This window comes from Elgaria multicarinata, chromosome 14 (genome assembly GCF_023053635.1).
Source record: "Elgaria multicarinata webbii isolate HBS135686 ecotype San Diego chromosome 14, rElgMul1.1.pri, whole genome shotgun sequence".
NCBI lineage: Eukaryota > Metazoa > Chordata > Lepidosauria > Squamata > Anguidae > Elgaria > Elgaria multicarinata.
The window spans coordinates 11,996,166-12,023,100 of NC_086184.1; the positions used below are offsets into that span (position 1 = coordinate 11,996,166).

Consider the following 26,935-nt stretch of genomic DNA (forward strand, 5'->3'; position numbering starts at 1 on the left):
GCAATGCGGAGACTTAAAATGCAACACAGATTTAAAATAGCAGTGCTAAAAGCTGTTAAAATGCTCCTTGCTGCTTTGGTGAAATCAGTTACATTAGAATAATGCACATTTTCTATTTTTCTCCATTTTTTGTTCTTTTTCTTTTTCCTCCCCATTCCCTGTTCATTGTGTATCATGTCTTCTTCTTTTTTTAGATTGTAGGCCTGTGGGCAGGGACCATATGATTCGCTGACTGATTGTAAGCTGCACTGGAGGCATTTTTGGGTGAGGAGCATGATAAAAAAATACTGTAAATTAAAAAAAAAAGTTTATGGTTCACAAGAGAACCTGTTATCTTATTCTATGACTGATAGGTTCATTCAGGAGCTTTTGGTGAGGGACATGATGAAAAGCTCTTTGAAAGTCCACTTAACGATGGCTACCAGATCATCCCATCTACATGCATACTGGCAACTCTAAAAGGTTAGCAAGAGGACCTATCTTTTCAGAAGCCATGCTGGTTCTTCTTCAGCAACACTTGTTCTTCTATATGCCCAATAATTTTTTCTTTAATAATGCTTTTTACCAATTCACCTGGAAAAGTTCTCAAGTTAACCAGCCTGTAATTTCCTGGATCCCTTCTGAATCCCTTTTTAAAAATTGTTGTAGCACTGGCTGCTTTCCAATCCTCTGGTAAAGAATATAATTGTATAATTTTCTTAGGATGCAATTCTATACATGTTTAGACAGAAAATGGGGCATGCTGGGAGTTGTAGGAGCTTTTTCTGTCTAAACATGCATATGATTACATCCTAAGAAATATGATTGCACCCTTATTAGAAGTTCAGCAATTTCACATTTACTTTCTTTTAAGAACTCCCAGATGGATGCCTATTATTATTTCTTAAAATGTATGCATTGCTTCCTGCCACAGAAAGCAGTCTTGACTCTTGAAGCAACGCAGGGAGCAATCCTATGCCCCCTAGACAACCTCTCAGGGGCTACAGGATACTTCAGATTCCCAGATCCGAGGTTGGAGATAGTGCTCCGACTTTGGAGCGGGGAATCCGCTCTCTGTTGCTCCAAAGGGCAGGACTAAAACTGGTGGGTGGACATTGCAGGGAAGCAGATTTCAGCTAAACATTAAGAGGAAATTCCTAACAGTAAGAGCTGTTTGACAGTGGAGCAGACTGCTTCGGGAGGACGTAGGCTGTCATTTGCTGGAGGTATGTAAGCAGAGGCCTGATGTACACAAATAAATAGAAGGCAGTAGTTTTTAAATGGCTAATATATAAGGTGCCTGAAAGCACCTTATATAGTGGCGTGCTTTCAGGCACCTTATATATTAGCAGAGGCGTGATGGACAATCTGTCAAGGATGCTGTAGCTGCATCCTACGATACAGATCCTGCACTGAGTGGGGAATTGGTCTAGATGCTCTCCAAGGTCCTTTCCAATGTTATGATTCTACCCAGCCCAGTTTCCCTGGCTGGGCATGCCTGTTTCTGCCATGTAGGCTGCATTTCATCATCGAACTGAAACATCTCTACCCAGTTTCCCAACACTTCCCCGCCTCAAACAGAGAGAGGAACATCCAGGCAAGTCTGCCAAGTCTCAGTCACAGTTGGAAAGCGGCTCATTCATTTGCCCTCCATTTCTTGCCAATTTCGGAAGTGTTGTACTCTCACGATAAAAGAGTTCTGCAGTCAGGCTCAAGCAGAGACTGTTGAAACATCGCCTACTTTTGTAAATATTTCCCCTCGTTTTACACTCACTGCCCAAACACACATTAGAGTAGGGAACCATAACGCCAAAATGGACAGCACCAAGGCAGGAGGTACGGAGGTCAGGGCAATTACAAATATGCAAATTAGGTCTGCTAAATGAGCAGCCTCTTTGTATTATAACCAAGGGGACATTTGGAGAGTGTGATGTTGGGCTTATAACCCAAACTTCTAACTCAGAGGGCTCCCAGCTTCCAGATGAGGCTTTTGTTATTCAATCACCCTGCCTCACTCACAGAATTTTAGGAAGCGGGTCCAAACACAATCACCTTTCATTTGAAACTCTCCCCTGTTTTCCCTCTGCTTCTCACACCTTTTTTTTCTTACCAGAAAAAAAAATCCATCAAGAAGGAAAAGATGGTGTAACTGCACAACGCCTTTTGATTGGAAGCGCACTAGGGGCCCTCCATCCGGTAGTGCCAACAATGGTTTGGATAAATGGGTGAGATAAGGGAATGCTGACTTGGTTTGAGGAAAGGCACATAGAATAGCAGAGTTGGAAGGGACCTACAAGGCCATCAAGTCCAACCCCCTGCTCAGTGCAGGAATCCACCTTAAAGCATCCCTGACAGATGGTTGTCCCGCTGCCTCTTGAAGGCCTCTAGCATGGGACAGCCCACAACCTCCCTAGGTAACTGATTCCATTGTCGTACTGCTCTTGCTCTGGCCCAGACAACAGTGGAGGGAAAGGAAGGCAAAGAGGAGGAATGAGCATTGTAATCACAGCCTGGTCTACTGTCTATTACCCATGATTTATATCCACTTTTCCAAATAAAAGATCATCACAGAGGGTAACTAAGGACCAAAACAGACATTACTTTAAAAATGTAGCTATCCGCTGCATCCTTTTTTCATTTTTACTCTAGAATAACCACTTGTCATTTAACCCATTGATTTGCTGGGTTGCCAAGGTGCAAATTCAAGTTCCAGATGAACAATACTTCCTCTCAGTCTAATTTACCTCACAGAGCCGACCCAATAAATTTTGCTGCCTGAAGCAAAGAACAACATGGGCGTCCCCTCCCATTCCATGCACAAAAGCTGGCACTTGAACCTTTGTTCAACACCAGCAAAGGGATAGCATCCTCCACCACACCTGAAGGCCACAGGCTAGCTTAAGGAGTTCAAGGCAGGCCACATGACACACACCGCCCTGTATGCCGCCCTGAGATCCTCGTGATATAGGGCGGGATACAAATGTTTTAAATAAATAAATAAATAAATAAATAAATAACTTTGTCTTCCAACACCTTGCTGCCACCACCCACCACCATCTGGCACCTGAAGCAACTGCCTCAGTTTGCCTAATGGGAGGGCCAGTGCTGAATGGGAGGGCAATTTACTGACCCTGTTGGGTTTACCAGAGGGATAAAAAGTGTAAAAGTGTTGTCTCCTCTCTTCTTTCATTTGTACCCAGAAGTGTAGCACAATATCTGCCCTTATAAAAGACAAATTCTTTCCCATCAAGATGAAAGAGAAGACTTTTTAGGTCCTGCTTTATGCAGGTGATGGTGTTCTCTTGTTACAGGCACATAGGATGACCCCCCATTTTCTTCTCCATCCCCCACCCTGTAGGCTCTCAGAATTCCTTGTTACAACAGCCCTCTTCATAGATTGTACACAAGTATGGGGCACTCATGCACTGAATTAGGAACAGGAGAAGGTGTGGCTATATTATTATTATTATTATTATTTTAATAATAATAATAATAATAATAATAATAATAATAATAATAATAATGTATGAACCACCTTTCTGTTCAAATAGGGGGACCTTACAATTAAAAGTTAAACCATTTTAATACTTTAAAAATAATGACTTCAGATGTCTGGGGTAGCTTTGCCTTGACACTCATGCCCCATGAGCGGACATCGGGGGGAACGTGACATCAGGGGTTGGGCCCGTAGCACAGCCCCTCTCCTACAACAGATGAGTGCCCCCCACGCTAACGTTGAAGAGATCTAACCTGTGCGAGCTCCAGGTTTTGGAGGGTCCTTGGGCAAGACCACTTCAATGGGTCCCTTCCTTCAGGGAGTCTACCATCTCACTGCCACTGTCACCAGCTGCTATTGGTCTTCATCCTCTCTAATCATTGCTCCTGCTTGCTTGCTTGACAGGCAGATAGCAAGCAGGCAATGCATGTCCTGCTCCTTCTCAACACCACTGTTGTCTGGGCCAGAGCGAGAGGCAGCTGAACAAGCAGCGTGCAATGGGAGAAGAGGAGGATCATCTCCAAGGGCTCTTGTCAGTGGGCTCCTGCTGGGGTGTTGTTGTTGTTATTATTATTATTATTTGTATCCCGCCTTTTGCCCAATGCTGGGCCTGGGGTGTTGGCCATAGCAGGTGCCCAACCAGGCCTACCCTTGATGCTGGCCCCAGGACTAATCTCTCCTGGCTATAATCCAGGATCACATCAGTTAACTTACGGAATTCACGACCTCAGGATGCAGTGATGGCTGCCAATTTAGATGGCTTTAAACAGGGGTTGGATAAATTCCTGGAGGCGAAGGCTATCAATGGCTACTAGCCCTGATGGTTGTGCTATCTCCAGTATTCCAGGCAGTAAGCCTGTGCGAACCAGTTGCTGGGGGACAGGGGTGGGAGGGTGCTGTTACACCATGTCCTTTGTCGATAGCTGGTTGGCCACTGTGTGAACAGTGCTGGACTAGATGATCCAACGTGGTTCCTCTTAGGTTCTTAAGGCTTACCTGGTGCCCTCCAGGTGTATCAGACTACAACATCCAGGATCCCCCCAGGGCCCATGTGGAGAGCACCAGGTTGGGGAGGGCTACCAAACAGCGTAACCCTAGACATGTCTACTCAGAAGTAAGCGCCATTTACTTCAATGGGACTTACTCTGGGGGTATTCAGGATTACAACCTATTACTCTGAGCGTTAAGAATGTTATTGTAAAGTCCTGGTGAGTTAAAGGAGACCACACGTCAAGAGGAGGCCGTCAGGACTGAACTCCTCCAAGCAGGCTATGGCACTTTGAAAACGGTTTAATATGTGAAGTGTGTTCTGGGCCTCAGCAGCTGTCACTACTGTTATAAACCGTTTTAAAACAGTAGTGTAGATCCTGTGGCCGTTTGCATTATGTTGTTTTCTTGAGAGAGAGAGAGAAAGAGAGAGAGAAACGCGAACACCCGCTTGTTAATTCCTGTTTTATTTATATAAATGTGTCTATAGCGTTGCTTGGGGATGGCCCGGGCGGCCTCCCGAGAAAGAAAGCCCAGCGACGAGGAAAGCTCTCTTTCTTTCCCCGCCCGCTCCCGAGCTCCAGCTTAGCCAAAGCTGAGGCGAGCTTCGGAAAGCTGAAGGCTGGGAAACCGCCAACCCGGACCGACTCCTCGCGCCAGGTCGGGCCGACTGCGCGTGCGCGGAGGGGCGGGGGAGGCGGAGGAGGAGAAGGAGGCAACGGCGGCCATAGAGCCTTCTCGTCCTCAACGAGGTGCTGGCGGCGGCGCGCGCGCGGGGGGTGCGCACGCAGCCGCTGGAGAGCCGAGCGCGCGCGCCCTCCCGTGTCGGCGGCGGTAGAGGAGGAAAGGAGCGGTCGGGTCGTTCGGTCGGTCGCTTTTTCCCCCTCCCCCCTCCCTCTCCCTGGTCCCTTATTGGGTTTTGTTTGTTTGTTTGAGGCCACGAGACACGCTGCGCCCGCCCGCTTCCTCCCCCCCCATTCTTCTTTTCCTTCCCCTCATACAACCGGACGCTCCTCGCGGTCTACCCGGGGTGGGAGCCAGGCCGCGGCTCGCCGCCCAGCCCAGCGCCCACAGGTGAGGCAGTGCGTGAGGGAGTGCATGTGGCCGCCGCTGCCGCCCCCCCTTCCCTGTCAGGCAGTTGGCCTGAGACTGCAGCGCAGGCCTCGCCGCGGCCTAGCAACGCCTGAGAAGCCGCGGCGGGGGAGTGGAAGGGGGAGCCGGGCGGAGGGCGAGGGACTCCGGTGAGGCCTGCGGCTCCTCGGAGGGAGGCGGGAAGGGAAAGCTCGTGAGGGGAGAGGGCGGGGGAGAGGGAGGCTGGTGCAGGGTCTGAGGCCCCGCCGCGCGCAGGCCCCGCTCCGCCTTCCCCTTTGTGATTGGAGACGGACCCGGCCGGCTTGGCCTGGCCTAGCCTAGCCTGGCCTGCCTTTTGTGTTTTTGAAGGGCTTGGCCGAGGCGAGCCAGGCCGCAGCAGCGTGGCGTCGGTGGGCCCGGACCCGCTCGTGCCTGGCCTTGCGCGGGACGCTCGCTCCCTGGTGAAAGTGCGGAGGGGGTGACGCGGCCGTGTGGCGCGATGGCCTCCGGAGCGAGCCCCGGCCGAGGCTTCCCGTGGGGCCGACTCGCGAGCCGGCCCGAAAGCCTCGCGTGCCGGAATGCCGTGTCTTCGTCGAGCGCGATGTGGAAAGGATAGGAGGAGGTTGCCCCAAACTTGTCTGCAGTTGGGAACAGTCTTGAGATGGAATGCGGGAGGAGTTAAATAGACGTAATTGGATTAACCTGACTCCGTTCCAGGCAAGGCTGTGGCATGAACCCAGGGCTATTGGGACAAAAGAAAGCCATGATGGTCCTTCCCCAATTTTATTTATTTGTGAAAGTATAAAATCTAGTAGTTACTGGGTTCTGTAATCCTGAATGTGAGGCGGAAAGCCAGAAGTAAAGAGAAGCATGATAGGCTTCCCCTAGTAACTATGTTTAGGGTTGCAGCCTTAAATGCTGGGCTGCACTGTCGCCCCCACTTCTTTTTTCTCCGCGCCCCCCCCCCCCCCGGCGCCTTCTTTCTTGTCCTCTAATGTTCTTGGGAGCTGGTAACACCTCATCCACTCCTCCCTACTTTCTCTTTCTAATTCCTCCTATAGCCTGATTCCATGGAGTAGGAATCTGGGCAGTTCCAAAGAAAGGTGTGGTGGAAGTGGGTCACTTCTCCTTTCTATGTGTTATATGCAAAACCTATTACACAAGTCTGTTTGTATCTAGTCAGAAGTAAGGCCTATTATGTTCAGTGGAGTAGTTATATTCACTCCTTAGTACATGGGATAAGGATTTCAGCCAGGCAAGTAAATCTCGTGTTCAGTGGGGCTAACTGGTAGGAAAATGTGCATAGAATTTTTATCCGTAGTCATATTTTTTTCTGGACTCTTGCACTTTCTTCCCACCCACAATTTGTCTCATCAGAGATCATAAAAGGTAGTGATGTTCCAGGCCTCCCTTTCTCCTGTCTATCACAGTTGATGTTCCTGTTGCATGCTTCTCGCTCCTTCACCCCCTCTCACTTTGCTATACGACTCTGCCTGTTTAGGTTTGCTGTATTTATGCTACTTCACATTGCTATGCATTATTTTAAAGTACATAATTATATATTATTACTTGAGCTGTGTAGAGTGCAGGAATTAGATAAAACATGGGAAGTGCTGTTCTAGCTGAGTGTGCGTTTTATACCGCAGAACTGGTTTCTGATGATGGCCCATGTGGGCCACTTCAAGGCTGGGTTACATCATGTAAACTTGGTAAATTAGGTGTAAAGTGCCTCATGGTAAGTGTTTGCAAGAGATGAAGTTCAGAATGCGGAAATTAGAACACCTCTTGCTACTTTCCATTTTCCTCTTTTTAAAAATAGTACAATGGAAACTGTCCCTGTTCTGAGACTGATGTAAGCTATGTATCTACTGCATGAAAATATCTGTATGTAGTTGAAGAAGGTTTAAGCAGATATGAGAAAAATGGGCAATTGCATAATGTGATATTTTATGCTTTTAAAATAAAAAGTTCCTCTGTGTGTGTATTTGTGTGCTCTTCTTTTCTTTTTTTGGGGGGGCCATGACCTGGTTTTCCCTGTTCTCTGCAGAAAGCTATGTGCTTATTTTTAAGTAAGTTACTTTGAAATCATTTGTGTTTCAAGTGTGGTATGTTTGTTTTGGTATTCTGACATCAATATTGCATGATTGGTGCAATATAATTGGTGCATAAGTTAAATAACTGTGGTGTAAGCACAATTTTTGCGAGATAACTAAGTAATACTAATGCTTAGTACTTGCATATCATAAAGTCCCTCATATGTTGTCTTGGTAATTCTTACTGCAAGTCTGTCCAGTATTATCCTCAGACTGCAGATGGAGAGGTTTAAGCTAAGAGACAGTGGCTGCATTCAGAAGACACCTTAAACTACGGCTTTAACCACAGTGAATAAAGCAAAAAGCCTTATTCACCATGGTTAAAGCCATGGTTTAAGGTGTCTTCTGAACATGGCCAGTGGCTTGCAATTTCCTAGTAGAGGTGAGATTTGAACCAGGGATGGTCTCTTAGCCTGCTACATCACACTAGTTCTCTATGGCTATAGCTTGGATTTGTGAGGGTAATTTTGTTGAAAGACTTTAGTGATTTCTGAAAGAGTTATGCAGGATGATACAAATTATATAAAAGAAAGTACAGAGATGATTGAGTGGCCTGAAAGCAAATCAGAACTGCATGTTGTCTGTGTTGAAAAGATTTAAAGGGCTTCCTTTTCTGAATGTCCACACACGTTTTCCATTTCTTAATTGCATTTAAAGGAGACTGCTTGACACATTGCTCCTTTCCTATGTGGAAATGATCATTATATATGGAGTTAAAGGTTTGTCATACAACAAAGAGTCTTGTGGCACCTTGAAGGCTAACACATTTATTATTATGGCATAAACTTTGGTGGACTAGAGTGTTTCATTAGATGCAGAATTTAGTCTGTAGATGTTTGGCCTAGTCTGCATTTTTGGCCACAAAAGCCTATTCCATAGTAAATGTGTTAGTGTTCAAGGTACCACAAGGTTCTTAGTTTGTGTTGTAAAAGGCAACTCCTCTGGAAGTTTACCATCGTATGTGAAGTCCGTTTTTGAGTTAAAAGAATGAGTTGTTGAATGTACCAGCAATAAGTACTTTTCATCAAAATTAAAAATGGTTTTCTAGAGTTATTTGTGGCAATATTGAAGTACTGGCTATAAAGTGTTTTAAGGCCGCAATCCTATCCATGTACCTGGGAGCAAGTCCCGTTGAAGTTAGTGTGGTTTATTCCTGAGTGAACATGTATAGGATTGCACTGTTGATTGCAAAATATGCAGCTCAGAAGCTTAGAGCAGGATAACTATAACCTTCCCCATCCCATTCTTATATTAAAATGGTAGAGAAACTGAACTTTGTGGCCCACTAAATTAGTTGTTTGTACTAATCAAGATGTAAATTAACTTAGTAAAGTTCTAATGGTGTAACCTAAAGAACTGTCTTTAACTTATTACAGGGCAAGTTACAGAACTTTCTTTAACTGGGCTCAAAGTGGCAATCAGCCTTTATTCAAATAAACACTCCGGAGACTTACAGTGTTTCTGCAATATTTGATGTTTTCAAATATACATGTCGAGCATTGGTGAACACCGTGTAAGTGCTTCTGCAAGAGGCAGATCCACTCCCCAAATCAGATCTCAGAGAGTGGCATCTCTGCCTTCCAATATGCTTTCAGCATATAGCTTCCTAGTTCAGTGTGTTCTTTACCCTATATCTGTCTGTCTCAAAACACAGTGCTTTTTCAGAAGTGGGTGAGGTTGCAGTGGTGCCTTGAACCTGATCTTAAGGCAGTTTTCTTTTATTCCTTTCTCCTCCATCCTTAGATCACTTCATTGAGGTGGAATACCTTCTCAAAGCTGATATCTATCCCCATTGAAAAGAATCCAGGGAAATCTCCCAGCTCTTTTGTAGCCACCCTATCCATAGCCAGCAACTTGCCTAACAAAAGGTATCCCCAGGTCTTCATTCATACATTACTATTATATGTATGCCATTGCTCCTGTGGGATAGGAAGTTTTAAGTAGAGATGTGAACGTCTGGGAAACCCCCCCCCCCCATTTCTGAATTATGTGTTCTATAAAATAAGGCTTAGGCTTGATAATGATTTGCATATATTTTAGGTTTCCAAAAGTCTCTGAATATTTTTAGGGCGAAGTGGGACATTTTACCCCCATGTCTTCAGCATTCTGGAAATTTCCCATTTCTAATTGTAACTGCCCATGAATCTGATAAAATACTCAGTTCCTTTCCATTCTAGCAAGTTAATGTTTTGGAAAAAGACTATTTGATCTAGGAGCTGTTGATACTTTCTTTTCCGTTAAATATGGCAACATACCTGATATTATGCTATGAAACACATCTATAACCAGAACAAAGGATGCTGGTGCAATAGGACACTAGCCACCATCATGAGCAGAGAAGGTGCTGGGGGAAAGCTGCTACATGGCTCAAGATGTATGAAGGACTTTTCCATGATGGGGGTGGGGTTGTAGTGGTATTTTGCACCTTATCTTAAGGGTGGCCAGAGCAGCTTAGCCACCTTGGCACCATTTTCAGTAGGACTTAATCACATCTAAGTGTTACTAGATTATAACCATTGTTTCTAAATGAGGCTAAATGAAAGTATATAAATATTATCCAAGATTGGTCATAAAAAACACCATATTTTTTTTTTAAAAAATGAGAATAACATTTAACATGTCCTAATAATTAGCCAATGTTATTAAAAGAAAAGACAACACTTCCATCTAAAAATTAACCAGTATTTTTTGTGTGACTTGGCACCTACCACAGGAAGTAGAGTAACCTTTTAAATGTTTTTACTCTCTATCAGCTGAAACACAACAAACACAGAGTGTACAGTTCAATAAGAGATTATCCTTAAAGCATATGGATGGGCACTTTTAATTTCATTGTAGCTTGCACCAGCACAATTCTTAGGTATATCGAGTTGTTAGACTAATTTGAAGATTTCATTAATAGACATGCCACTTAACTTGCACCATGGCCCTTTCATGTTAAGTGATTTCTAAATTGCGGGCTTCTGAAGTGCATGTGCTACTGCTATTTTTGTGGTGTCCTGAAATGAACATGGAACACTTCAGCTGGGATCTAAAGAATGTTTTCAAAATGGCATGCATGTGACCAATAGGATTGTTGATGTCTTCCTTAAAAGCAGACCCCTTCAGAGATGTTGTATCACAAACTGCTTTTGAAACTCCCTTCAGTATTTTTTTTTAAAAGCCTGCTGTGTTGCACAGGAGACTGGTGTTTGAAAACAGAAGTCCAAAGTCATGCAGAACTAGTTATGTGAATTCCTTAGTTCTCTCTTAATTTGGGTGTTTTCTGTTTGGTGTATGCTCCATATGTGACCTTTGTGTGTAAAGCTTGCAAAAATGAGGGAGTACGTGGTATTCTTATGGAGTCAATCAAATAGATGATTTGACAGATGAGGGATATAGTAAGCAAGTGTAGACATTTTCAGTGTCCGATTTTTGAGAATTGGCATTAGGTTTCTAGGTGCTGCTTGCATGAGGGTGAAAAAGTGTTTCCGATTTTTAGGCATCTGAGCAACCCTCAAATCCAGGGATGAGAGTCCTAACTTCAGTTCATTTTTTCTGTTAATCATCACAGCTAAAAACAGATAGTTTTATTAATAGATTCATGTAATAGACCATGAGCTCCCCCCCCCCCGCAAAACAATGTACATGCCATTTCCAGAAGATGTTCAGACTTTGGTGAGTTTCATGTGGTGGGTAGAATACTAAACTCACTGAGAATGCTTACTCTTATGGTCTTGATTTGATGCATAGATTCTATACTTAAGTGTGGCCCCTTGATCTTAAAAGTTGAGATGGAAGTTAGCCAAGGTCATTTAGGACTTTAGAAGATACCACCATCTCTTCAAATGGGTTCCTATGGTTGTTATTATCTGTAAGGCCACTTTGTTTATCAGTCTAGCTGTGATGGAAGATGAAGTAAATACTACTTGCATCATGTAACCTGATAGATTAGTTCCATTAGCCTAGTTTTGTAAACACTTGAAGAACTGAAGCATGTGCTCAAATATTAAGAATTGTATGTTGTATTTCAAGTTTTCACAGAAAATTATCTTTAAGAAAGGTGCATTGAGGTAAATAAGCAGAACATTTAAATATGTTTATAAACCTAATTTCAAACTTTTTCTTGAGCAGATACTGCAATTTAACATACCCATGTGTCATTATTATCTGAATAAATAAAAGGAAATGTTTGTATATCCTCAGTGAACTTGAAAACTTTACATCCAATTGTTATGAAACTTTTAGGATTTGTTGAACCTTTGTTTGGGATGGTTTTAGGCATAGTTAAAATTTTGACAAATCTTGAACCAAAAAGGTGGCAAATTTAAATTTTTAAAGATATATTGCTTCAGTACCATTTCATTGATTTCAACCAAACTTCCCATCATGATTTAGCAGTGCAGCAGGCAGATTTTAATCATATAAGATTCATGTTTTTAATGTTAATTAGACATTTTTTTAAAAAAAACAACCCCAAATATTGGGGGCAGGGGAAAGCATTTTAAAGTATGGAAAAAGAACAAGCACAGTTGAAGCCAGGGAAGATTACTAGGCCAAGTTACGGGCCTGTCCCCAGTCCGCTGCTGTGGGTTAGCTCCATCTAAGGGAGATGGAGTGGAGAGACCATACCTAGGGGTGCCAGCAGGCATGACTCGGGCAGGGTAGGTACAGTGTGTCCTATCAACCTAAAGGCAATCCCAACCCGTGTGAAGCCAGGTCCGTTTGCTAGTATAGCAATACAGGGCAATGCTCTTCACTGCAAGTTGCACTGGCATCTCCCAGTTATCTCAAGTGCCGCCTTTCCCTTCTTATGCTCTTTCCCTCTGTCTTTTTGCATAGCTGCTCAGTCTCAGCGAGGCTCTCTAGATTTGCTTTGTTGTTTGCTTTAGCAGTAGGCCAGCTGCTGTGATCTGGGCTACTGGGGGAGGCTTCAGGAGTCCGGAGATCTTCCCTCATCAGCTGTAAGGTTGCTGGTAGGGGAGGAGGAAAATGCAGGAGTAATTAGCCAATTAGGTGTAGTGGGGAACAAACCCAAAAGTCAAAGAGCAATGTGATTGGCTAGCTGCAGTAGTGCACTGCACAGGTGCTGGAGGCGATAATGAATTCCCATAGAGCAAGTGCAGTGAGGACCTTTCCTGGTAGAATCTGTAGCACGGTATTCTTTCTGCAATAAAAAGATCCATCCATCCAACCTTAAAGGACCAAGGGAGCCTGTCAGAATTTGTCTGTGTGATTATGACTGATGGGTAGGTGTATTGATGAAAATTGGATGCCCCATGTTGTTCAAGATGTGCTTTACATTAAGGCAAAGCCACCATTGGATGCAACTCAAAATGTATGCTTTGCTATTTGTGCCAACTTGTGATGTTGGTGCCAGAAGGGACATAAGCAACTTTAGGATTTGGTTGTGCCATTTTGTCACATCCCTTCATACCAAGCTGCTGTTTGCTTCTGTACAGCTTACCTTTACCGCTGGTTCAGTAGGCTAGAGGCAAAACAAAGCAAGGCATGGGGAGCTGGATATGTATCGCATTGCCCACTGGATTAGCACTGCCTCATATTCTGGTTATGATTTGTGGTATACTTTCCAAACAGGTTGAATACTACTGTGCTATAGACTGCTAGCAGTCCATTGGAGTTTGGTGACACTGTGTACAGTGGCAGTGTGTACTACTGTACTACCTATCAGTGTTATTTTTTTAAAGACAGGGCTTGAAAATGTTGCTGTTGCTTAAACTGCTGCATTCTAGAGGGAGAAAATGCATCACCACTGCTCTGGCATATAAACCATAGCAGGAACAGTGTCCAGCCCTGTTGCTGCAGTGTCATTTCCCCAGGAGGGGGTAATTGTGCCATCCTGTGCTCTGTTCTCCCACCCTCTCTTGCTGTTCTTCCTGCAGGAGAAATGGGTTTCCTTTCAGTTCCAAACTGCTATTTAGAGGGACTCAACAGTTCCTTGATGCTCTTGTGTTCTGAAGTGCTGTTGATGCAGGTATACATTTTTATGGAATAAATATAGGAACAGAGACCTTAGTACTTGCTTTCCAAATCTTTGGAGGCAGCATTTTTGCTTATTAAAAACTGAATAAGTTTAAGTTTTTTGCAGGATTTGGCCCAAATCCAAAGATCTGCAAACTGAGATGTGTGCATGGGATTCTAACTTCCTTCCTTATGGAAGCAGTTTCCTGTAATGCAGTATGAGTTGTCTTTAAATTTGGGGGGACTTCAGAAACAGTCCCTTAACACAGAGAGGAACTTATGGTGTGAAGAAATGGGTCAGATGGTTTAGTGTGGAAGCAATTCATTGTATATGCAAAAAAGGAATCTCTTAGTCATAAATTCCAATTCTGTTCTGTTAGCTTATTAATAACTTTTAATTTTAGAGGCTGATTATTTAAGATTACCACAGTTGCTTAAACAACATTTAGGCTACCCATGGATACCAAATATGAAATGGAGGAAAATTATTGTAATATCTTGATAGCATTTTAATGAGGGTTGCAGATATATTTGAATACTATTACTAGAGATTTGAATAGAATTATTGGATTATATTTGTTAATAGAAGCTACTGGCTAACCTCATTATGCGTTTCGTTTTCATTTAATACATGTACTGAAATTTGAAACTTGATGTGAAGTTCTCCTGATTGATAGGAGTTGGCAGAAACCATTAATCATCTCTATTGAGCCTTAGTATTTATGTGGTAGGAAAATAACTAAACGACAGTGAATCATTTACACATTTTATTACTAGGTTAGTGTTTTGAAAGGAAAATTGATAGCATATATAGACTTAAATAAAGACGTTATGATTTAAGCATTCTAAGAATCTATAACATTGTAATAATCCATATTGGTCTACTTATCATGCAGATGTCTGTGTGGTAGGTGGGCTGCAAAGGAATCATTACCATTTCAGCAGACAATTCCATTCATTTGCTCTTGTAATGTGCTGAGAAATGCATACCTAGAATAAATTTTGACTAGGTCTACAAACTGGTGGTGCTGGGTGGGAAATGCAGCACCCTCAGACACTTTGGCTTGCACCCGCAAAATGTTTGCTGTAATATTTTCAAAAATGCAGATAATTGGGAGTAATTTAGAAGAAAAGTGCTGGCTTTCAGCCACTTACCATCTCCCCCCCCCCATGCCTCTGGGCCCCCACCTGGACCCCAAGGCATTCATGCAGGCAGTGACTTGACAGGGTGAGAGGAGGAAGTAGGAAGACAAAGGATAACTTGATCAGAGCGGGGAGGAGGAAGTGGGGCATGGGGAAGGGAAAGGAAAGGAAGTGGAGCAATGGGGGACTATAGAGAGCAACAGGAGGTATTGTGCATGACCTGACAAGGTGATCTGACTGGGGGGTTGGGGGGGGAATAAAGCAGGGAAGCATCTCTATGTTTTGGGTGAGGGAAGAGAGAAATGGGGGTGATCCTGAAGAAAGAAATGAGTGAGTGGATCTTGTGTGCTGGGAGTGTGTGTGGGAGTGTGTGAATAGAGTGTGTGGGGGAGTGTGTGAATAGAGAGTGTGAATTTGGGTGCATGATACTGAAAAAACCCTGTGGGTTCTGAGTTGTGTTTTGGGGCTCAGGCTCTGCCTTTGCCTTGTATTCAGATTCTTGGGCAAGTTACTTCTCTTCTAGCCTTACCATTTTGACTTTCTGAAATGAGTCTTTTTTGTGACTGGTTTCACCCACCACAGCAGCCATTTTGTAAATGTTTCTGTGTTTTAATGGGTGGCCTTTTGGTTAAAAAACAGTATTTAACATGTTAGTGTAGTAACATCTATATCCTATTTTTGTACTTGCTGGGTTGTGTCCAGTTTGGTAATTTACTTTGGCATTTACTTTGGTTGTGCAAACTTGGGTCACTTGTATTTTATCACACAAGACACAAGAAGAGAGGTAAATTGTATTCAAATAAAGACCATTTAAAATTCTTAAAAGAATATGGGAATAATACACCCTAACAAATATTATGATAATAAACATTGTTCACTTTGATACACAAGTTTAAATTGACTTAAAAAGAATTATATACTCCTTTTAATAAATTATATAATCCATTAAATCTATAATAAACTCATCAGCACTTTGATTTTTATATTATTTTGTTTAAAGTTATTGTTTTACTAAAGAGTCAGTTGTGGGTAAAAATAAAGCATTTGTATTTTCAGATCTATGTATAATTTCAGTAACTTCATTCATTATGTTCATGGTCCATATTTTCTAAATCCACTTTTAGAGGTTTTTAATAGTTCTTCAGTATTTGTAGTTGATGTCCTAACTATAACATCATATTAATTATAAGTTAATTTTTTTCTTGAACTCAACACTTATATCCAGTAATAGTATTTTGGCATTCAGCATGAAGTCACTTATGAGCATGAACCTATGCTTGTTTCGATAGAAAAAGTCCTACAACTCTCAGCATGTACCAGCCAGTCATGCTGGCTGGGGTATTCTAGAAGTTGTAGACCCTTTTCCTGTCTAAACATGCATAGGATTGCAGCCTAAGTCACTTTTTAGAAGTGTAGAAAAATACGCTCAATCTAAACTCTCTGTCCCTCTGCACAATCCACAAAAATTTACATATTCCACCATAAAGGCAAATAATTGCCATATTTTAATGTGTGTGTTCTAAGTATGTCTGTTTGAAGCATACCTGAAAAGTTCCAAAGTGAGAGAAGAGATGAGGAAATCAGAATGTTGACAGAAGAGGGTCGCTATAGGCAAAACCTCGTAAGTCCCAGGAAAAAGTGTTGTACATGACCCATTATCTTCTTGTCCTGCTTCTCAGATACGTTATGAGAACAGGAAGTGAGAGGACAATTTTGGAGCTAGCCTAACACAATGAGAAACATAGAGGCTAAAAGGAGATGGCACTTTAGGCCCCATTGATTTAAAAAAGGGGGGGTATCCATCTTACTCATTAGCTGGTTTCTGGGGGCCATCAGTCCCTTTTAGGCTATGGCCTGTTTTAAACCCGAAATGGTCTACTGACCAGACATGCACTTACAACCTGTGTTGTTCCCCTACCCCCATCCCCCCAAAAAACCTCACCATGCAGTTATAGTTTAGTATGCATACAAAAACTGTGTAGCATGCTATTAGGGATATAGTGATATGAAGATCTAGAATTTGCAGTTGTTTCCTCTGTGTGTCATCACTTTGTAGTGTTGCAATCAATGCTATGCCAGGCATTTTGTATATGGTAACTGTTGGCCTTTGTTGACTGCAGAGTGTACAAGGTATGTCCCCAGACTGCAAGCATCCTCCTTCTTTCCCTTTGTGCAGGATTTGGGTTAAGTAGAGACTGTCTGGATCAGCACAAGTTCCTCAGTCTAGATTCGCCTCATTCCTCCTTTGGTATCTGTAAAATCTCAGCGGAGTTTACTGCTCATGCTATCTGCTATGTGTTTGTTTGTTTTTAATACTTCTCTTGGTGTCTATAGTGACCTTTTATGGGAAGGTCCATAGTTCAGTGGAACAGCATATGCTTTGCATGCAAAAGGTCCTGCCTGGATCCAGTCCCTGGTAAGTCTGGGGAAAACTCCTGACTGAAATTCTGGAGAACTGCTGCCAATCAGTGTAGACCAGTCTTCCCCAACCTGGTGCCCTCCAGATGAATTGGATCACAACTGCTGTAGATAATACTGAGCTAAATGGGCCAAGGGTCTTACTATCAATACAAAGCAGCTTCCTACGTGCCAACATATCAGCCATGTATTTAATTCCAGGAGGTACCAAAATGCTTCCCGAAAAGGGGAAAATCCAGATCTACCGGTGAACTATCTTGCTCGATGGCTGAAGACCATTGGTTTGACTCAGGCGTATCGGGTTTTCTGCTGCTTTCTGCGCCATATTAATCCTGCTGTGCAGGAAGGACAGTAATTGAACTCTGTCAGCTGCTTTTGGAGACAGCTTAATCGCTGGAAGAATGGGGGCGGGGGTGGGGCTCTTGTTTGCATCCCGCCTCTACAGCGTCTTCTAGGCGAGCTGTGACCGGGGTCGGCAGTGCGTGGCAAGGGAAGGGCCCAGCCCTTCTTTTCCCGGCGTTTCCTTTGCTGCGCTAAGCAGTCTCTGCTTTGATGGACGCTTGCGTTAGCTGGCTGCAAGCGGAGTCCGGCTGATCATGTGAGGCTGATACGCCCGCCAGCCAGCCTGCCTCCTTCCCTCCTTGGGCTGAGGCGGGACACCGCCTCTCCTCCCTCCCTGGTGTTTATTGGGAGCTGGAACGGAGCAGGAGAGGGTTCCTTCTGCAGCCAATGTCTTTGCCACACGAGGCACCGGACTGAGCTCGGGAGTTGCTCCTTTTGCTTTTGGATTTCACTGTGCGCCTCCCTCTTGGACTTGAGCGCAGTTGTCGCCTGAGCAGACTCGCGGGCGCGCGGGAGATCGCGCAAGATAGAGAGCACTTGTCTGGGTGGAGGTGGAAATTTGGGAGTCCATTTTGGGGAGCCTTCCTGAGCGAAGTGGATCTAACTGGAGACTGGGGGATCTGCAGCGTCTTTCACTCTGGATTACTTCGGAAACTTTACTTAAAGAGCAGAGTTGGGTTTCCACGCCCTTGCCTTGTTCGAGGAGCTGCTTGACTCGCATGGATTTGTGCCCCCTTCTGGGTATTGTGTTAGCGCCGGCTGTCTCCAAGCCTTGGAATTTCCAGGAGGGGGCTCTGTTGTGGATTGTTTTTGTTTCTATGGAGAAACGCAATGAACTGTCTTACTCCTCATGACGGGGAAATCCGCCTTCAGTTTTTTATATGCATGGAAAGGAGTCCTCGATACATGTTTGCCAGGAAATAAAACCAGCAAAAGAAAAGGTAGCAATTCTTAAACCGGCATTGTTAGGCGCTGAACCTCAGTGAGATTTGTAAAAGTCTGCTATTTGGATATCTCAGGCATTCAGTTTTCCTTGTTCGGGGTGTGGTTGGAAACACCCTTAGGTACTCCCGTCCCCCCAAGAGATGAGTATACTACTGCGAGCCTTGTTCCAAGTGGCAGAAACGTGTATTCTCTTCATGTCAAATTGAAAGAGGTTTAGCTGAAAATAGGTTTGTTGCCCATGCTTTACTTGTTTTCGAATTCACGTTTGGAATGTGGCAAAAATAAAACAAAAATCCCAAGGGAAAGCAGAATCTAGATGAGTGTTCCCCATATAATCCACACTGTGTGTTTGCACTCTTTATATTACCAAGCAGACCCACCACCCTGGAATCTAGTATGTCATAGTCCTGTAATGCCAAAGAAATTAATTTGGAGATTGGAATGCATGTTTCTTATTGAAGCTCTGCCAAGTATTGGTGCAACTAAAAATGCTTCTGCTTACTTAGCATGCTCAAAATATTTTGAGAAAATGAGACAGGGAGTTGTAATTTCTTTGCTTGCACCTGAACTTTTTTGTGTGCAAAGGCACACTATTTTCCAGAGTTGTTTGTTTCTGCTAGGGGAGGCATCCTAGAAATACTTCAGTCAATGGAATTTTGGAATGTGCAAATGGGAAGGAACAAGAGAGCTGGGCTTATGTGATTTCTGACTGAGAACTGGATTCTTGTACTGTGGGTATCAAATGAAATTTTGGTGTGGTCTGACAACAGATGCACTTTGTCTGCTGAATGCTTGAGATCTGTTTCAGAATTGGGCAGGATCTGACAGGCTCCATGATATGTTACAGGATCCTACACTTACCCCACACCCTGTAGCTTGTGTTTTGAGAAGGTACGCAAGACATTCTTAAGAGTAGTGACTCACTGGCTACTCTGATTCTCCTTGTTGCATAGAGATCAGCTTTCCATCCCCAACAACTTGAATAGCAGGCTGTTGCATGTATGTCCTAATATTGATCCATTTTATTCCTGGACATTTGTATTAAGGTTCCTGTGGGTGAAAAGGGCCCTGGTTGAAAACTTCAGCTGTTTATTTCCTGGAGGAGAAGGCTATCAATGGCTACTAGCGCTGATGATTATGTGCTACCTCCAATAACCAAGGCAGTAAGCCTGTGTGCACCAGTTACTGGGGAACATGGGTGGGAGGGTGCTGTTGCACCATGTCCTGGTTTGTTGGTCCTTGGTCGAAAGCTGCTTGGCCACTGTATGAACAGAGTGCTAGACTGGATGGACCCAGCATGGGACTTCTTATGTTCTTATAACTAGTAATTTCCTAGTATGAACATTGCTCCCTAATTTGTAAATGTGGCCTACAGTTAAAGGCAATAATAAGTCTACTTGAACCACAGTCCTCCCCCTCCACTATTTCACATGTGTTTATCAAAGCAGAGATGACATTAACTCAACTTTTATTTTACACAAAATAATGCCTGAGCCCACAGCCAGTACATTTGTAAAGAACCAAGATTATCCTTGTTTCCAAGTATGTGTTGATGGCAAACAGAAACAAAAATGGTTACTACTTATTCTAAACAAAAACACTAAACGTGTGCATTGCGATAGAAGAACGCAACCAGATCATTACCCAGCCACCCTCCTCCAAAGTGTTACTTCCTCATTCAACCTCTTGTCTGGTTCCTATAGTGATTTGAGGATTAACTCTTTCATTTCATTAGCATCAGCCCAGACAGTTATGTTGCAGTTTAATTACTTAGTTTGATTCCAGTTGCTCACTACTGGATACTACAAAAATGTTTTGGCTGCTTGGTAAATCCATGCAATGGATGACAAACTATGGAAGTGTCTGCACTTGGAAAAGACACAACTATTTGGGTATTTGGCAGGAGTTTAAACTTGGAACTGTATTGTCCCTTTAATTCAAGTCCCACTGGGATGCTTATAAGAAAATCAGATTTAACACCAAATTATAGTAAAGCATGAATGCTAAAGTGGTGAGACTGATTCTAGCTATTGACCCAGTAGTAAGGTACTAGTGTGAACACAGCTATAGTTAAAGAACAGGTCAAGTTATTATTTTTATTGGATCAAGTGATACATGTGTGTTTTTAATCAAGTTTTCAGATTCTAACAGGTGGCCTACTCCACATAGGTATTCAAAGTGGAAATGGAAAAACGTGGATTAAGTTCTGTATGCTAGGACTTAATCATTTTTTATTTGATGCTTAAAGAACAAAGGATACTTGGATAGGCTCTATTGATGAATTTCATTTTATTTGGCTGTGTGGAGAGAGGGGGGATTGGGGCTGTGGCCTAGACGTTTAAATTATTTTTTTAAATGACAAAAGTTGTAATATTTGAGCCCTGTTCAAGTTGTACAAATCTTTTATAATTGTAAAGAAAATAAATACTCGTTCGTATTGAAGCAAAGTAGAGATTAAGTTTGCAAAACTCATTTGGTAAAATCAGTTCAGTTTAAATTAAGTCTTGATGTCTAATGGTCAGAGGATCATGGTGTTCAGACTTTGACAAACAAGGTCCCATTTCTCCAAAAAAAATCCTTGACAAAATGGACAGATGGAGGAGCATTAGTCTGAGCAAACGCAGCCAGAAAGCTAATAAATGGTTTGCTCTAATATGTTCAATATAAAATATAACTCTTGTGAAGGGCTAGCCAGGTACTAGATTTTGACCTGATGTAGGGTCCATTCCTATGATTTCTCAGGACTGCACCCCACCCTGCCAAAGAGTTCATCATAATTAAATGACCTGATAGGTTCAATAAGAAGTTGAGTGAATTTGCATTTGTTGGTGGATGTACTTATTGTATTTGCTGATTCGTTTGATAAAAGGGTGTAGAAACATAGCATATTTCTAAACCACTCTTCAAGATTTAAAGGCTCTTGCACATTTGTAAGGAAATGTGTGAGGTAGTTGTGCTTGGCTGTATGGGTGTGGTGTCTAGGTTTTTTTTTTGTCATGCATGTATTCATGGTTGCCTTAGAACAGTTTCTCCAACCTGGTGCTCTCCATATGTTTTGGACTACAACTCCCAAAATTCCTTATCTTTAGCCGTGCTGGCTGGTGCTGATAAGAGTTGGCCCAAAACATTTGGAAGGCACCAGTTTGGGGAAGGCTGCTTTACAAGATGGGGTATTAAAATAAACATTTGGTTTTTGCTACATTAGATTATTTTGAATGTTTGGGGCAGCCACTTGATTGAGACAGAAACTCCTAGCATCCCCTAGCCAGCAAATATGCTTAGGAGTGGTGGGGTGATCCATTTTGTTATAGTTGCATACACATGTTGTAGCAAGCACTATCTAAAAGAGGCATTCATTCCTTCATGTGAGACAGGAGAAGGAAGAAAATGGCTCTTCTAAGATGATGCCTGCCACCCATGCTTTTTGAAAGTACTCGTATGAATAAATTAATAATAGTGCTACAGTGTAAGTATGTTTACCCAGAGGTAAGCCTACCGTCTTCAGTGTGGCTTACTTCCTATAATAAGTGTTTAGGATTGCAACCTTGGATTTGTAGAGGAATCCATGGTCCACTGGGGACATCTTTTTAATCAAAAAATGTTTATTGCTTAATCCAGCCCATTAATCTATTCAAACATTGTAGACCTATCATAAGTGAGTCTTTTAGCATACCACTGAGATTAGCTATATTCTCTTGGGTATAGCATTGGAAAGGGAAAAAAAGGGAAAAAAGGAGCCAGATGGCTAGGAAGAAACATTGTGGTAAATATTTTGACTAATATGGAAACTTAAATGTAAGCTATTATGCTGGGTGAAGTATGAAAAGTAAAAAATATTGACATTTTGGTCTCTTTATTTTTAAAAAAACATATATTTTGCTTTCTTGTCTTAAACCCCCCCCACCATTTTACACATCACCTTTTAACTAAGGATGCTGTCATTCTTCTTCCTCATGACACTGTTGCTTGCCTTGCTAAGTGCTTGTCACTAAGGTGATAGTGATTTCTGCACTGCAAGTGGCCTAGCAAAATGGCTAATTACTGCCCAGGGTCTATTGAGTAAGATCTCTGAATGCATCAAGAAGGAGGTCGCTTCAGCAGTACAAAACTGACCTAAAGAAGCTCTGTGTTTTTAACAAGTTGCTAATTGGACTGATTTTGTAATGTTGGAGAGCAACACCTTATCTCTGTGAGATCATTAGCAGTGGACTACTGTTATATGCCTAAGGATTTCTTTACATGGGGTAAAAATATGCAGTATAACAAGTCAATTTGGGATTGCAATCATTGTAAGTTTTGCTTAACAGTTGTGATAAAAGGATTATGGCTATAGCCCAGTGTTTTGTGTGCCATTTAAGGCAGAGGTAGGGAATGTGTGGTCCTCCAGATATTGTTGGATTGCAACTCCCATCATCCCTCAATGATATCTGGAGGGGGCCACACTTCCCCACCCTACTTATTAATGCCCTAACTAATTACTTTAAAAGACTTTTTAATACCCTGTGTAAACTTCATAGATACTCTGGCTGCAATCCAGACACAATTAAAGATACTTAAATTCTATTGATTTCAGTGGAACCTAAAAACATTACTAACTGGATGGTGGCTTAATAATAATTAATAATAATAAATTTATTTATTTATTACCCGCCTCTCCCTCTGGATCGAGGCAGGGAACAACACCAAACACAATCTAATACATAACATTAGTTAAAAGAGCATACAAAACCAATACAATATTAAAATAACAATCACAGCATTTAAAAATTTTTAGGATTAAAATTCATTTGGGTAGGACTGTGGCTTATATGTTTTAATGCAGATTGCAAGATAAGTTTTATTTCCAGGCATTGTTAAGTATAACATTTTGTAATCATTGGGTCTCCTAGTGAAACTGATCAGCAGTAGATTTTGGATTGACTGAAGAAAGTACTACTTAACACATTTAATTAGTGTATGGAATTCACTGCTACAAGATATGGTAACGGCCATTGGCTTAGAGATGGCTTTGAAGACTAGATTAAATCTCAGTTGTCCTCAACCAGTTTATTAGAGTGTATAAACATTCCTTTATCTATTTCCATATAATGACCACAGTGGGCCTGCTCAGACGACACGCTAAGCCATGGTTAGGCAGCTAACCCTTTTGCAGCAAATGGTTAGTGAGCATGTTTAAACTATGGTGATGTAGCCACCATGGTTAGGAATGGTTCACATGTCATGCTAAGTCATGGTTCACATGACATAAGCTATAATGCTTAGCTCAAAATGCTCAGCACGTTGTCTGAACAGGGTCAATATTCCTCCAGAATATTTACTACAACGTTTATTCCAGTATATTGTATATTGTTTCCAATTCAAGTAAAACCTATTGATCTTATCAGTGCTTTCCCCCGCCTCTTAAATGGATCCTTAAAAGGATTGAACAAATTAATGGAGGATCGGGCACTTGGCTGCTGTTTTCCATGGTAGCCAGATGGAACTTCCATGTTCAATGTCCGTATGCCTGTAAATAACAGTTGCTGGGGGAGGACAACAGAGGTGGATAGCATGCTCTGCTTGTGGGCTTTCCAGGGGCACCTGGGTGGCTACTGTGGGAAATAGATGTGGAAGTAGATGGACCTCAGGCCCTGCTGGATTAAGCCATTCTTGCATTCAATAATGTATGATATTTCTTTCCCCCTTAAAAGGCAGTTTGCGTTTTTTATTGATTTTCAAGAGGCAGCTTAGAAATGTGCTCATTTTGTTTTCTTTTCTTGCAGAAATGAGTCGCCAGACTGCCACAGCACTTCCTACGGGTACCTCCAAGTGTACACCATCCCAGAGGGTGCCTGCACTGACTGGCACTACTGCTTCCAACAATGACTTGGCCAGTCTCTTTGAGTGTCCTGTGTGTTTTGACTATGTATTGCCACCTATTCTGCAGTGCCAAAGTGGCCATCTTGTTTGCAGCAACTGTCGTCCAAAGCTCACGTGCTGTCCGACCTGCCGAGGCCCACTGGGCTCTATTCGTAACTTGGCTATGGAAAAAGTTGCCAACTCTGTACTGTTTCCTTGTAAATATGCCTCCTCTGGCTGCGAGATAACCTTGCCCCACACTGAAAAAGCAGATCATGAAGAGCTTTGTGAATTTAGGCCTTATTCGTGTCCGTGCCCTGGTGCTTCTTGTAAGTGGCAAGGCTCTTTGGATGCTGTCATGCCCCATCTCATGCACCAGCATAAGTCGATAACAACACTACAGGGAGAAGATATAGTTTTCCTTGCTACAGACATTAATCTTCCTGGCGCTGTTGACTGGGTTATGATGCAGTCTTGTTTTGGCTTTCACTTCATGTTAGTATTGGAGAAACAGGAGAAATATGATGGTCACCAGCAGTTCTTTGCAATTGTACAGCTGATAGGAACACGGAAGCAAGCTGAAAATTTTGCTTACCGACTGGAGCTAAACGGTCACAGGCGGCGATTGACTTGGGAAGCAACTCCTCGATCGATTCATGAGGGGATTGCAACTGCCATTATGAATAGTGACTGTCTAGTCTTCGACACCAGCATTGCACAGCTATTTGCAGAGAACGGCAATTTAGGCATTAATGTGACGATTTCGATGTGTTGAGACTACAATCTGACATTTTTGGGCCAGTGTCTAAGGAAAAAAAACAAGAATACGAAACTCATTGCATTCAGTTTCATAGAAACCAAGGTAAACATCTTTGACTGCCAGATGTGAACCATTTGGTAGGGAGAGGCTAGCATATATGAAGGTAAAATTAATTGGAAAGTTGTTAAAGTACAGGAAACAGTTGCATGTAATAACACTAATATATTTAAAGTGAGTCAGCAGTAAACCACTGAAAATATACATATATATATATATGTGTGTATATATATATAATACCCAAAATGGGCATCCTTTTGTATTAAGAATTGATTCTACGAAAAGTGCTGTAAAATAATTCTAAACTTGTTTGTAGATTAATTGTACTTTTTGGAAAGGATACTGTTTTGTGTTTCATTTGTGTTCTTTTCGTTTGACTGACAAGCCATGCAAGGCGGTCTGGTGTCTGACCGCTACTTCTCCTTATTCTTCCTCCTTGTCCTCCCTTCCCCTTGTAAGTCACTACATAGTATTGCTGCTGTTCTTGTGTAGATTTTCTGTGTATTTGCTAATTTTTATTAACTTCTAGTTTTTCATTAAATAAATGACTTTTCTTTTCTGTAATTCGGGTTTTTCCTTTTTATTTTTATTTTTTGACCTTTTGAAAATTAATTACAGGTGTCATCTTCTGATTTGCATAATTGCTTATGGTAAAGTGTATACTTCTGTATGTTCGGTAACATTTTTGGGGTGCAATCCTGCTATTGGTTATTATACAGATAAGTCCCATGGACCTATATGGAACTTAGACCTTAGTAACTGTGCACAGGATTGGAGCCCTTTCCAGTAGTCCGTTCAATGATATTGTTGTTTACTCAACTATTTTTTTTGTGAACATAATGGTATCTAAAAAGAGACACTGTTGGACAAATTCCTAAAAAGGCTTCTTTTAAATTGTAGATGCCATTGTATTTTGAGTTCGAACATAACGTTGCAGATTTGTTTGAGAATGTTCTAATTTAAAATAAGTGGAAGTTCAGGCACATTTTCAAAGGAATTTAGAGACCTTTAGACATTTTGAAGTCATTCTTGTATTTATTGGTTGTGCAGTACAAGAAGGCATTGTCTATACAGTATTTGTAACTATAAATACAGACCATTTGTTTAAAGAAGGCAGTTGAAATAAGCTGTTTTTGGTCTTTTTTAAATTCTGTCATTAAAAGAATTCCTGGCAAACTGAAAACTCTTAAGTGATTTTTTGCCATAATGGAATGGAAGCTGACTGGAATAGAATATTATGGAATTCCTCATCCTTTTGTCCAATGAATACTGCCTGTTTTTGCACCAGAGGAACACTGATAGTGCCAGTAAGACTATATACACCAGTTGCTGAGGAACATGGGCGGTACGGTGTTGTTGCACCCGTGTCCTGCTTGTGGGTTCCTGGTTGGCCACTGTGTGAACAGAGTGCTGGACTAGTTGAACTCTTGGTCTGATCCAGCAATGGCACTTATTATGTTCTTATGCCAGGGCCTAGAGCAGTGGTTCTCAACCTGGGGCACTCCAGATGTGTTGGACTGCATCTCCCAGAATGCCCCAGCCAGCTGGCTGGGGCATTCTGGGAGTTGTAGTCCAACACATCTGGAGCGCCCCAGTTTGAGAAAGGCTGGAGAGGATCTCCCTTTGCTGCTGTAGGTGGACACGTGCTGAATGTATGTTTGCCTGACCTTTTTTCTTGGGACGTTAATGCCTGGGATTTCTGGGATTCGACATGCAGGGCTTGCCTGCGTCTGCTTTCCAGAAATGTAAGCCTATCCACTCTCGTATTATTTTTGTCTAGTCTCCGCATTTTTGCACAGATTATACAAATAGTGCATTTTAAAAAGGTTATAAGGTGAAATTATT

The 26,935-nt window shown here is 42.3% G+C and overlaps 1 protein-coding gene across 4 annotated transcripts in view; it reads left to right on the plus strand.

The window, feature by feature from the left end:
• Positions 1 to 25,654, plus strand: part of SIAH1 (siah E3 ubiquitin protein ligase 1) — a 47,829-nt gene extending 22,175 nt beyond the window's left edge. The window contains exons 1-2 of one of the 4 annotated variants that reach the window (XM_063141089.1): positions 5,218 to 5,328; positions 24,198 to 25,654. In XM_063141089.1, coding sequence (XP_062997159.1) covers positions 24,200 to 25,048 — 849 coding nt within the window. In that variant the 5' untranslated portion in view covers positions 5,218 to 5,328; positions 24,198 to 24,199 and the 3' untranslated portion in view covers positions 25,049 to 25,654. Of the gene's footprint in view, positions 1 to 5,217; positions 5,329 to 5,359; positions 5,537 to 17,684; positions 18,432 to 24,197 lie in introns of those variants that run through there. The other 3 variants (XM_063141088.1, XM_063141087.1, XM_063141090.1) reach the window with 3 other exon arrangements.
• Positions 25,655 to 26,935: the final 1,281 nt, after the last annotated feature.